We start from the raw sequence: 14291 nt of genomic DNA on the forward strand, positions 1-14291 counted from the left end.
CTGAAATAAAATGTGTGTACGATGTACAATCAATTAGTGAGGCTCAAATATCACATTAATTTGTATATACAACTTACCGGACAGTTTATAAGGTACACCACCCAATTCAGGAAAATGGCTCGCTCCTACAGACAGTGAGTCACGTGGCCATGGCTTGCTATATAAAGCAGGGAGACAGGCATCAATGGATTCAGTTACTGTGGAACTGAACGATAGAATGGGCGAAACGATTGACCTAAGCGACTTTGAGCGTGGTATGATTGTCACTGCCAGGTGCGCCGGATCCAGTATCTCAGAAATAGCCGCCATCCTTGGGTTTTCACGCACATCGCTGTCTAGAGTTTACTGAGAATTGTGCGATAAACAAAAAACATCCAGTCAGTAGCAGTCCTGTGGGCAAAAACAGCTCGTTGATGAGAGTGGTCAAAGGAGAATGGCTAGAATCGTGCAAACTAACAGACGGGGCCATAAACAGGCAAATAACGGCACAGTACAACAGTGGTGTGCAGTACGGCATCTCAGAGTGCACAACTCGTCGGTCCTTGTCATTGATGGGCTATTGCAGCAAACAACCACACCGGATTCCACTCTTATCAGCTAAAAACCAGTGGGCAAGTGATCACCAATACTGGAGTGGAAAAAACATTGCCTGGTCTGACAAATCCCGGTTCCTGTTGTGGCATGCTGATAGCAGAGTCAGGATTTAGCGTAAGCAGCATGAATCCATGGACTAATCCAGGCTGGTGGCGGGGTGTACCGTCGTCCAATATGCAGCAACTACGTGATGCCATCGCGTCAGCATGGACCAAACCGATTTGTATAATCCTTGCCCCAAATAATTCAGGCTGTTCTGGAGGGAGGGGAGGGTACTAGATGGGTGTACCTAATAAACTGGCCAGCTAAATAGCAGTGTTTCGCAAACCTTTTGAACTGTGGCAAACGTTGATGGGATATATACACTTAATCTGATCCATACAGCAAACCATCTACTGTATTTTCTTTGACAAACTCTTTTTATAGATTAGGGCTTATTTGAAATATGTTCATAGTTTTGATAGCTTCTCACGCACGTGATGGTTAATTTGTGTGTACCACTTTAAGAGCGTCCCGGAATCTGGAAAGAAGAAGATGTATACTGACAAAAATATAAACACAACATGTAAAGTGTTGGTCCCATGTTTCATAAACTGAAAAAAAAATGTTCCAATCAAACAGAAAGCTTATTTCTCTGAAATCTTGTGCACAAATGTGTTTACATTCCTGTTAGTGAGCGTTTTCTCCTTTGCAAAGATAATCCATCTACCTGACAGGTGTGGCATATCAAGAAGCTGATTAAACAGCATGATCATTACACATTGAGCTGGGGACAATAAAAGGCCACTCTAAATTGTGTAGTTTTATCACACAACACAATGTATCAGATGTCTCAATTTTTGAGGGAGTGTGCAATTGGCATGCTAACTGCAGGAATGTCCACCAGAGCTGTTGCCAGAGAATTTAATGTTAATCTTTCTACTATGGGTCACCTCCAATGTCGTTTTAGAGAATTTGGCAGTACGTCCAACCGGCCTCACAACCGCAGACCAAGTTTAACCACGCCAGCCCACGATCTCCATATCTGGCTTCATCACCTGCGGGATCGTCTGAGATCAGCCACCCGCACAGCTGATGAAACTTTGAGTTAGCACAACCAAATAATTTCTGCAATGTTAGAAACCGTCTCAGGGAAGCTCATCTGCGTGATCATCATCCTCACCAGGGTCTTGACCTGACTACAGTTCAGCATCGTAACCAACTTCTGAGGGCAAATACTCACCTTCAATGGCCACTGGCACACTGGAGAAGTGTGCTCTTCACAGATGATTCACGGTTTCAACTGTACCGGGCAGATGGCAGACAGTGTGTATGGCGTTGTGTGGGCGAGCGGTTTGCTGATATCAACAATGTGAACAGAGTGCCCCATGGTGGAGGTGGCGTAAAGATATGGGCAGGCATAAGTTACGAACAACGAACACAATTGCATTTTATCGATGGCAATTTGAATGCACAGAGATACCGTGATGAGATCCTGAGGCCCATTGTCGTGCCATTCATCTGCCACCACTAAATACACGAACACGTACATCTAATGCAAACACCAGGGTTACAATATACAATCCCGCACAAAGAACCAGGATTGATTATTGTAACCCTGGTGTTTGCATTAGATGTACGTGTTCGTCTATTTATTGGTAGACTGTTTTCGTGCCCTGTGTCTGGGGCATTTGGTTTGAGCACCCGAAAGTGGGGGGACCGTAGTTCACCGTGTGTGCATTAAAGAAGCACTTTATTGAACTCTGCTTTCCTGCGCCTGATTTCACCCTCACGACACCCAGGACCATACAGATGGCAGGTCGACGAATCACCCTCAGATGATTCGTTGAGAGACCGAGACAAAAGTACAAGTCTTTTATAGCCAAGATACACCCCCCTCAGGCTACATGACAAACAGATGTATGGAATGGGTCACAAGTTTAAGATTAGTATGAAAGATACTTATAATTCACAGCAGACAGTATCTGCTGTAAAAAAAATATTGTTGTGTAGAGACCAGGGTCTGGCCCTGGAGTCATCTCTCCCTGGTACCTTATAGAACGGAAACATTAACTCATGGAATGTGGTCTCTTTAGGTTTTATCACCCAAAAGACATCGTAAATCTTCTGTCAGTGTTTAATCTACCAGAGGCCCTTCCTCAGTAGAACACACACAGATGAGTGTTCTAACAACCCCTTATTCTGTTGCATAAAACAACCATTTGATGCAATAACATAATTATAACATCATCATGTAATTTCTATTCTGACAGGCCCCCATATCACACACTGACAAACTGAAAAAATAACTTGTGTGCAATTAATTGGTTAGAGAGAGAGTTCTCAGATATCACTCTAATTTATCCCCTGTAGCTTTAGACTCCAAATCTGCCCAATTAGATGATTCTCTTTCCATACACCCACTTCTTTTGACATGCCCACTTTCAGATGTATGCAGTTACCCATGACTCTTAAGCCGTGTTCACATTGGCAATTTGAAGTAACTGAAATCCTATCTATTTGCATATATACAGCCAAAAAGCACATGGAATCAGATATTTCAAGCGACATTTGAAGTCAGATACAAATCTGATTCCTGCCCTGTGACTTGTTTGAATGTTCAAATCTGCCCTCAAGTGGTTTTTAGACTGTTATTTGGCATATATTGTTGCTTGCTAGCTACTCTGTTGACAGTTTGACAAGAACATGTGGTAGCTAGCTAGCTTGTTCATTGTTTACAAAGAAATTAGTGAATGTGTTAGAACGCTAAACAGCCATCTAGCTAGCTAGTTGACTACTGTGGCTAGCCTTGTTTTGAAAGTTGGATCATCTTATCAATTGAGGCTTTTAAAGTCTTCTTACCCTATGATTTAAAACATTCCAAGCAACTGGGAAACCTCCATGGCAGACATTGTTGTCACCTTAGCTTAACTACATAACATCTGAGCATAGGAATCACAACCGCCAATCAGCCTACAGCACTGCACACACACCCGTCATTACTATGACACTAGCATAGCCTTGTCAGCAAATGATTGCTGTTTGAACACACACAAATCCAATTTGGTCACTTGTAACTTGCTGTTTGTGCAGTTAGTAGTCCAAAACGGATTTGAGCATTAAGGCCTGCATTGTGAATAAGGCTTTAGAATCGTTGCAAAGTTGGTTCCTGTTTCTTCTTCAAGTGGTTTTCCAGCAGACTGTTGCGTCTTGCTGCCTTTCACACCTAGGAAAGTGCATTGCATATTTGTTTGGTTGCTGTTTCAGACACATATTTGGCCATGTTAGCGTGGGTCAAACAAAAACACTCAAATAATTCCTCCCACAATGCAGGGATGGCTGCATGGTGCAGTTGGTGAAAACAGAGTAAAGCGAGAGGGATAACTGGGCCCAAAATCTGTCTTCTCCAGCAGGTGGCGTTTTATATATTTTTCACTCACCAAGCAAGTTCAATGAGAGTCGCATTTGGCTTATTTGATCAAATAGATGTTTCGTCATGATCAGATATTTACGAGTGTACTGATATGAGTAGGACACGTGAGATCCTGGCACGTGACATCCCTAGTGCCTGGTCCGGGGTGATACACGCGTATCTGCCCTCTCATTGACTTGAATGGTCCAACCTGATCTTGCCTCTTCCCGACTGCCTTCCATTTTTTAAGAAATGTATTTTCATTGTTAGAGCGGTCACTAGAGTATGTGGTCAATATAATGGATAATCTGTGTTGAAAAGCAACTTCGGCGACTTGAAGAACTGATTGACCTTTGATCACATGATTTTTGTAAATGTCATACAGACGACATAGTCAACGTAGTCAAAGACAGAAGAGAAAGCGAGACATCTCCACTCCCTAATTTTTTGTATGTTTCAATGGAAGTCCATTTCCTAAGTAGACCAGACCCAGCTGCTATTGCATTTTGTGTCTATGGGAGAGGCTTTTAAAAGATTAGGACCAACGGTGACCAACGATGGTCAATGTCTTGACAACAGTGATCTGTTCGAACGCGCCCATAGGACAGAAAGGAGCACACCTCTCCCACACCTCTCAGCAAAAGCTGTTTGACAAGTGTAATTTATATAAATAAGAGTGTGGTAAAGAAATATTTGGTTTCTTTTCATTTAGAAAGTCAGATTATTGACTGCTGTTAAGTCATAATAATGCTGAAATGAATAGTGCCACTGGCGCACCCATATACAAATGATATTCCTGGTGCCAAAAACCCTGGTCTCCCATAAAAAACCTATGTAAATTATGATCTCCAGAACTGCCAAACATTTTTTTAGACAGACGTTTTGGGCTCTAAAATGTGTTTATTATGATCAAGTTTGATCCCCACATGAACTATTTTAAGATCGCTACAAATCAAGATATTTCATTAAATAGTGATCTATTCTGACTACTACATTTGTCATCACACAGGACCACATGCTAACACAGACCAAGCACGGGGCTCTCTCGTGTAGGACGAAAATGAATTAATCGACCATGATGCTTTGCTAGTTACAGCCACTTTCACTATCATCCTTTGCGATTATTTTGGTGCCTTTCAGCCCCATTCAGCATGGCGCGCTTCAAATTAAAATACTTGCAGTTTCGTGCTCCATATGGAGTTTTCCATATGAATTCGTGGATGACGTCAGCGCTATCAGCGCTATTATCAGCGCTATCACCATCTACTGGTTTTATGCTAGTCTGAATTAGGAAACTCTGAAATGTCCGATTTGCTAACTGGTTGTTGTTATACACGTGCCGTGTTCAACGAATCAGCAAGTCTGAAATGTCTGAGTTTCCTAGTTCCGACTAATATGTAAATTGTGCGCACAGGGGAGCAGCGCTAGCAGCGACGACGTCATCACGTTATCCAAAAACATTGCAGACATTGGATATGTCTAAAATGTTAATATCTTCGGCTGACCCTTGCTGGGTCATGGCTGAAAGGGATCCTTATTTTGTCAAATTAACGTTCTTTTAAAAAAGTATTTGAGCTAACCCTAGTCATAACTATTTTCTTAACCTTAGCTTAATTACTATAAGCTGCTAAGAAAAGTCAAATAATTTGATGTTAATTTTACAAAAACTGGATCCCTTCTGGCCATGACCGCCTTTTTTTGCTGCCGAGTCCGCAGATGCCTCGAGTCCCCAACAACTGGGTGTAAAGGTTTTCAGGAGAAATGTTAAGAGAGCCTGTGACACGACTTCTGCTTTTGGACTTTAATTAACAAGGCGATTTAACTCCTCCACATTTACTGGGTTGTTTGAACAGTGCAGAAGAGAACCTCCCCCGACAGTTGCTTTCCTTCTTCTCAAGTATGTAGGGGATCTAGTTTCAGGCGTTTCTTTTACGGCACCTACTACGTTAAGTTACTGTTTGGGGGTTAGGGCTTTACTGTAATTGCCTTTTCCTACATAATGTTCGGTATACATTTTTGCTTTTCTGGAACTCACATGTGTGTCGTGAGCAACAATAGTGAAATCGGCGGTTCAGCTTCAAAATACAAGTCCGTGATGCAAACGGATAAAAATAGTGGAATCGTGCCACAATTGGACTAGAAAATGCCAAAAAAGATTGGAATGTTGTATAATTTCAACCAAAGACAATACTTAGTTAATTTGACGGGGCTATACATTTGGGTGAGTTCTGTGTAGCCTCGTTTCACTGCCAAAAATCCAATTGAACCATCTAGTGTTCAGCGAAATAACAACTCAAGGTCAAATACAGGTAGCCTAGTCAAATAATTAACATCCAATCACATTAACTGTTACTATCTCGCAGGAATTCCACTAACTGTCCGTATGAAGCCAAACGTAGCAGCTGCTCATGTTGGTATCTGTACTGATGGCGCAAAAGCCATGACAGCGAGACATAGTGGAGTGGTAACATGCATGCAAGTAGTTGCTCCCAATGCCGCTTGGGTACGTACACTGCAGCATCCACCGAGAGGCTCTTGTTGCCAAGGGAATGCCTGGCAGCTTGAAATAATTTTTGGACACTACAATGAAAATTGTGAACTTTTTATAAAGCAAGCCCTCTGAACTTTTGTGTATTTTCAGCACTATGCAATGATATGGGCAGCGACCATGTAACGCTTGTACAACATACTGGTTAACAAGGGGCAAAGTATTGACACGTTTTTTAAAAATTGAGAGGCGAGCTTAAAGTTTTCTTTACTGACCATAATTTTCACTTATCTGACCGCTTGCATGATGACGAGTTTCTCACACGACTGGCCTATCTGGGTGATGTTTTTTCTCGCCTGAATCTAGGATTACAGGGACTCTCCACAAATATATTGAGGCTATGGTTAAGAAGTTGAAGCTATTTTCTGTCTGCATTAACAAGGACATCACACAGGTCTTTCCATCATTGTATGATTTTTTGTGTGCAAATGAACTCAAGCTTACGGACAATGTCAAATGTGATATAGCGAAGCACATGAGTGAGTTGGGTGCGCAATTACACAGGTACTTTCCTGAAACGGATGACACAAACAACTGGATTCGTTATCCCTTTCATGCCCTGCCTCCAGTCCACTTACCGATATCTGAACAACAGAGCCCCAATGAAATTGCAACAAGCAGTTCTGTGAAAATTTAATTTAATCAGAAGCCACTGGCAGATTTCTGGATTGGGCTGCATTCAGAGTATCCGGCCTCGGCAAATCACGATAAGACACTGATGCCCTTTGCAACCACATACCTATGTGAGAGTGAATTCTCGGCCCTCACTAGCAAGAAAACTAAATACAGGCACAGACTGTGTGTAGAAAATGATTTAAGACTGAGACACTCCAATACAACTCAACACTGCAGAGTTATATGCATCCTTTCAAGCACACCCTTCTCATTAACCTGTGGTGAGTTATTAACAATTTTCAATGAACAAAAAGGTTCTATATGTACGGTGGTTAAATAAAGAGCAAAACTATTGATTATTATTATTTGTGTCCTGGTCCTATAAGAGCTCTTTGTCACTTCCCACGAGCCAGGTAGTGACAAAAACTCACACTCATTCTTGTGATTAATAAATGTATTGTATAGTGTGTGTGGCAGGCTTACAATGATGGCAAAAAACAACATTTGAGAGTGCGCTGACCCTGGTGCTAGAGAGGGTACGCAGCTGGAGGTTGAATGTTTGAAGGGGTACGGGACTATAAAAAGTGTGGGAAACACTGTTCTAGGGCAAGTTGACTAACAAATAGCCAAAAATACCAAAATAGCCAAAAATACCAAAATGTTGGAAATTATAAAGCAGAAACATATCTAAATCAGGCAGCAGCAGAAGAATCCTGCACCCCCTGTCAAAAAAGTATTCCACTGTCTCTGACTGTGGCCTACACCGCATTTCTATATTTGCGGGGTTAGGTTCGGGTGTGGGCCTCAGATTGTCACTTTATCACATATGGGCCTAGTCTGGCAGTTACGGGTGGGTTATTAGCAATTGTGGGCGGGTGGGGGTGAACAATCAGCTGACCAGAGCACCAGGCCTGAGTAGCCTATGCCACCAAAGCAATTCTGAAGTCTAATACATCCATTGTGCGATTTCAACAGATGCTTCTCTATACTGAAAAATATATATAAATGCAACATGTAAAGTGTTGGTCCCATGTTTCATGAGATTAAATAAAAGATCCCAGAAATGTCCCATATGCACAAAAAGCTTATTTCTGTGAAATGATGTCCACAGATGTGTCTACTTCCCTTTTAGTGAGCATTTCTCCTTTGCCAAGATCATCCATCCACCTGACAAGTGTGGCATATTAAGAAGCTGATTAAACAGTGTGATCATTACACAGGTACACCTTGTGCTGGGGACAATAAACCACCACTCAAATGTGAAGTTTTGTCACACAACACAATGCCACAGATGTCTCAAGTTTGAGGGAGTGTGCAATTGGCATTCTGACTGCAGGAATGTCCACCAGAGCTGTTGCCAGAGAATTGAATGCTCATTTCTCTACCATAAGAGAACATCTCCAACCTCATTTTTGAGAATTTGGCAGTATGCCCAACCAGCCTCACAACTGTGTAACCACACCAGCCCAGGATCTTCACATCCAGCTTCTTCACCTGCGGGATCATCTGAAACCAGCCACCTGGACAACTCTGTCTGTAATAAAGCCCTTTTATGGGGAAAAACTCATTCTGATTGGCTGGGCCTGGCTCTCCAGTGGGTGGGCCTGGCACCCAATTGGATGGGCCTATGCCCAGTCATGTGAAATCCATAGATTAAGGCCTAATAAATGTATTTCAATTGACTGATTTCCTTATATGAACTGTAACTCAGTAAAATCATTGAAATTGTTTCATGTTGCGTTTATATTTTTGACCATTATAGTTTATATTCAACAGATCATTATTTTGTCTAGGGCTCTCTAACCCTGTTGCTGGAGAGCTATTGTCCTGTAGGTTTTTGCTCCAACCCTAATCTATAGCACCCGATTGTTGTAGTTAGCTGGTTGATGAGTTGAATCAGGTTAGTTAGTGATGGGGTGAAACCCTACTGGATGGTAGCTCCCCATGAGCAGGGCTGGAAAACTCTGATTAATCTAGTACAACTGTGGCGTGATTCCTCTATTCTTTTTATCAGTTTCAATGGGGGACTTTTATATTGAAGGCGAACCACCGATTCCACTATTGTTGCTCACGCTAAAATGTTGTTCACGACACACATCTCTGGGAAGCTAGCTACGCAGTAGACGGATAGCTAGCACAATGAATTTGCTCTATGCCACGATAATATGATGAAATAGATTTATCAGAGGATATGAATGTGTTTAATCGCAATTATCATAGATTGATATTGGTCAATTCATTAATGTGTCAAGGCTAAGACAAGTGTAGCAAGCTCGTACTTGCCGTACATTTTTGCTTGCTACGCTAACAGTTAGCTACGCCTATGATGACACATTTCAACAAGAATACAAGAAAGAAAGGTAGGCAATGGCCTCTTGACTCAGTCGTTAGCTGATTCTGCAGAATATAAGCAGTTTGTTTTTTGTTATGTCTCATATCTAACGTTGTATCGTCGGCTTTGTTCTATACAGTAGCTAGTTAGCGCGCTAGTTATGCTAATACAGTATCCGGGACTGGCAGCAAGGATTAGCTATTTTCCAAATAACTAACATTAACCAACTTAATAGCAAGTTTTTTTCTATTGGCTAGTTACCAAGTTTAGCGGGATAACCTAGCAAGCTATTGGGGTTCGTTGGGTAGCTACACTGACAAATTAGCCAACGTTACTATAGCTATGAAAAAACATTTGCCGGTACCATTAGCTGGGTTTCTGGTTGGTTCTTGGTGGTTTGCCTACCGAATGTTAACGTTAGCTACTTAGTTTTCTAGATAGCTCACATTTGCTAGTAACGTTAGTAGCTAATGTTGTCTACATGTTTATTTGGCTAACGTTAGCTGGTTAACTAGCTTGCCAATTCCCTAATGTTAACTAGCTAGCTGATTAGTCGTAGCTGTTTCAGACGCATTTTCTTGAGTTAGCTATCAAGCTAACGTTATTTACTTGTTAAGGCAGTGGTTTTAGCTAACTAGCTATATTAATCAGTTTGCCAAAATCCTATTTCGTATTTGAAGTTATCGTAGCTAGGTAACATTGCATGGTAAACTCAAGCTGTTTGTCAGCCACCTAGTATGACTTATTAATTTCAGCAGTCTATGAATATGGACATACACTGAGTGTACAAAACATGAGGAACACCTTTGCCCTCAGAACAGACGCAATTCGTTGTAGAGTCCATGCCCCAATGTGTCGAAAGCTTTCCACAGGAATGTTGACTCCAATGCTTCCCACAGTTGTCAAGTTGGCTGGATGTCCTTTGGGTGGTGGACCATTCTTGATACACACGGGAAACTGTTGAGCCTGAAAAATCCAGCAGTTCTTGACACACACATTGGTGCGCCTGGCAGACACTACCATACCCCGTTCAAAGGCATTAAAATATTTAGTCTTGTCTATTCACCCTCTGAATGATACACAATCCTTTAACCCGTCTCCTCTCCTTCATCTACACTGATTGAGGTGGATTTAACAGGTGACATCAATAAGGGATCATGGCGGTCACCTGGTCAGTCTGTCATGGAAAGAGCAGGTGTTCCTAATGTTTTGTGCACTCAGTGTTAACCTAATCAACGTTTCCCAAACTTGTTCTTGGGGACCCCAAGGGGTGCACGTTTTTGTCCACTACACAGCTAATTCAACAAATATTTCTCTGCATATGACATGGTTGTTATCACTTGGCATTCTTAGAATAACAGCATTGGAGTTGCAATAACATAGTTGTGTAATAATGTGCTTGTGGTGTTGTGTATTCGGGTACTTGTTTTGACAACATACAGGCTTTTCAGAGTCTCTTTGTGACTCTGCATCATAGACTTACACTCAGATTCTTCTTAGATTGTAATGTAGAGCTAAGTCAAGCCACAGGGATAGCTTATGAAACACCACTCATTGGCGTTCTGGAAAGCAACTTGATGAAAATTGCATACCGCAGTGATGATCCGGTTTGGACGTCTGTCTTACTTAGAATTGCAATTAGGCCCACCCGTCATGGTTCAAAATAATGTGGCACCTGCCTGCCAAGTATTGTGTGTTCCTAATATGACTCTTGTTGGTCATCTTTGTTTACTGGAAAATCGCCCGCTCCAGTGTTGGAGAAATTTTCCCCTCGTTTAAAATGCCTTTGGTTATCCAAGCCCAAGTTAAACAAGGCTTGTTAAGAGGGTGCAAAGCAGTGCTGTTTTGCATTGCCTGTGGTGTTTTGCCAATTTGTGACCAAAATATGACTACATTTTAAGAGTGCAACATTTTTGGCAGCCTTCCAGATGTGAGATCTTGACTTTGGCTGCACATGTAGGCCAGCCAGAGAGCTGCAAGCTTGGATGTTCTTATTTAAGGACACAGGATATTTTAGTACCGATCCCCCTAAATGTACTTAACAAAAATATAAACACAACATGCAACAACTTCAAAGATTTTACTGAGTTTGAGTTAATTTAAGGAAATCGGTCAATTTCAATGTATTCATTAGGCCCTAATATATGGATTCCACGATTAGGCAAGGGTGCAGCCACGGGGGAGCCAGGCCCAGCCAATCAGAATCAGTTTTTCCCCATAAATGGGCTTTATTACAAACAAAAATACTCCTCAGTTTCATCAGTTGTCCAGGTGGCAGGTTTCAGACAATCCCGCAGGTGAAGAAGCTGGCTGTGCAGGTCCTGCATTTTATATTTTTGTTCAGTATAGTTCTATAGCACTCACTGGTAGTGCTGCTTCTAGCTGTCAGATTATATAATGTCTAGGCCAACACAGCACACCCTCATGATCTTCAATGTAGTCTGTCAAACTCATTTTTCAATCATCAACTACTTCCATGTGCAAAACCTATGCCAACCAAAACTAAACTACTATCTTCTGTTCTTGGCCCTCTCTTCCCATTGTCTCTTTCTCCTTCCCAGCCTAGACTCTGCATGGCGAGCGAGTGGCGGCAGCAGAAGTGACTGTCCCTAGACCAGCCAGAGAGGCCTGTGGCAGAGTGGTGGTGTGGCCCCAGCCCCGTACGGGAGGAGAACCACCATGGCCTCTCGTCATCAGAGGAACTCTGTGCGGATCCTGTCCAGCCGGGAGCGCGGCTCACAGGCCTTTGGCTCCAAGCGCCTGCTGCAGCAGCTGGTGGAGGAGAAGGTCCGCTGGATGAAATGGCAGAGTCAGGTAAAAGCCAAAGAAGCACATTATCCCAGTCAAAGGATTAGTCTAAACTGCTTTGGTTTCAACAGATATGGAGTAGTAGTAGGCTATCAATCTCTCACTACTTTCACTGCCCACCTGCTGCAGTAGGCATTTTGATCTGGGACAATATACCATTGCCTTTAACTCGTCACCATGGAAACAATGCCCTGTGCTTATCTTTATCATCTATAGTCTATTTTGGGAGTTGTTCTTTAAAATCCCTAATAATATGCAGTTGATGGATCACAATTTCACTCAAGTCTTAAGTAAAAACAAATGTATTTTTGAATATATGTAATTATACTATGATTAGTGCATTTAATAATGCGTGTGCTACCTCCATGTAAGGCGTTAAGCAATGTTTGTTGCCCTTACACAGAAAGTGGAGCTGCCAGACAGCCCTCGCTCGACGTTCCTGTTGGCCTTCAGCCCAGACCGGTAAGGAACTCAACTGACCCGGCCGCACAAGTGGATTCATGAGAGCATTTGAGGCTGGGCTTCCTTAAGCGGCATAGCAGCTGTAACATTTACTCTACCCCCCTTATCTCCAATTTGATAGGACCCTCATGGCTTCCACTCATGTCAATCACAACATCTACATCACAGAGGTGAAGACTGGAAAGTGCTTACATTCGCTGGTAGGCCACCGCCGCACGCCCTGGTGCGTGACCTTTCACCCTACCATCCCAGGTCTGGTGGCCTCCGGGTGCCTTGACGGAGAGGTCCGCATCTGGGACCTGCATGTAAGTGGTGCCTTCTCTTAAACACAGACAGACCCCTATTAAAATAAATAGGACCCAAGTTTCAGGTCTCCGCTTGCCAAGTTGCATAGGTATATTCTTTTACTATGTTAGATTGTAAGACTTGTATACACAGCACAGTCTTCGCCAGAAGTAAATGTTGAGGTGTCCCCCAGGGCACTGTCCAACTCCAGGCATCATAAGGAAACTTTTCTATCTTTGTGTTGCTATTGGTAGTCTAATTGATAAACCCATTTGACAGGAATCCGCATTCCATAAAGATCATGCAAGCGTTTGTATCCACTGTTTCCGTATCCTACTTGTTTCTTTCTGTATTAAATCCCCTTGTGTTTGTTTCTGCAGGGTGGCAGTGAGAGCTGGTTCACGGAAAGCAATGTGGCCATTGCCTCGCTAGCCTTCCACCCCACTGCCCAGCTCCTCCTTATCGCCACCAATAACGAGCTCCACTTCTGGGACTGGAGCCGGCCCGAGCCCTTTGCCGTGGTCAAAACCGGCAGCGAGACTGAAAGAGTCAGGTGAGAGACCATCGAGATTGATGTAGGGCTGGATATATACTACATACTTTTGCTCTCTCTCTCTGGGTTTCAGTTAGCCCGTAATAGCTGGCTTTTGGGTGATTTTAAAAACGAATAAAAAGCCAATAAATAAAATTGGCGCCGGCCAATTGTCCTGGTGAATAACAAAAGCCCATTGCAATATAATGCTTTTTAGCCTATTAATTGATAGAAATATCAGTTAGTCGATGTAAATGCATTTGATCGGTCATGCTTTTCTGTTCTATAGGTTCATTTGCATAATTTAATTGGTGCTTGTGTGTTTTCGTTTGGTCGTTTAGGATTCTTATTTATCACAGGAATACAGCATACAGATAAAGAGCCTAGTTTGAGTGAAAATCTGTCAGACAGCGAGAGAGCTACTGCTCCTGTTGCTGCTGGAGTGAAACATGCTTTTATATGCCCAGTCATTGCGCACCACTCTAAATGCAATCACATGTTAAAAACAGTTGATGGCCACAATTTAAAGAGCTACTATTTTTATTTCTCAACTGGTAATTGAAGTGTGCTTGCCATTCAAGTGCATAGGCATTAGGCAATGTTAGGCTTCAGCGCGTCACACTTTGCAATGTGAACTGGAGGCAGTACGCATTTTGAAAATATATACTTAATTGTGTGGAACCGGAATGTTTTACTTCTTTTTGTGAGGCATGTCTTACCTTGC

At 42.4% G+C, this 14291-nt stretch overlaps 1 protein-coding gene across 1 annotated transcript in view; it reads left to right on the forward strand.

The window, feature by feature from the left end:
• Positions 1 to 9204: 9204 nt before the first annotated feature.
• The window catches only part of ambra1b (autophagy/beclin-1 regulator 1b), a 54500-nt gene continuing 49413 nt past the window's right edge, over positions 9205 to 14291 (forward strand). The window contains exons 1-5 of the mRNA XM_020455655.2: positions 9205 to 9508; positions 12042 to 12294; positions 12692 to 12750; positions 12872 to 13055; positions 13416 to 13588. Coding sequence (XP_020311244.1) covers positions 12160 to 12294; positions 12692 to 12750; positions 12872 to 13055; positions 13416 to 13588 — 551 coding nt within the window. The 5' untranslated portion in view covers positions 9205 to 9508; positions 12042 to 12159. The remainder of the gene's footprint in view (positions 9509 to 12041; positions 12295 to 12691; positions 12751 to 12871; positions 13056 to 13415; positions 13589 to 14291) is intronic.

Source organism: Oncorhynchus kisutch, linkage group LG22, assembly GCF_002021735.2.
Source record: "Oncorhynchus kisutch isolate 150728-3 linkage group LG22, Okis_V2, whole genome shotgun sequence".
NCBI classification, from domain to species: domain Eukaryota; kingdom Metazoa; phylum Chordata; class Actinopteri; order Salmoniformes; family Salmonidae; genus Oncorhynchus; species Oncorhynchus kisutch.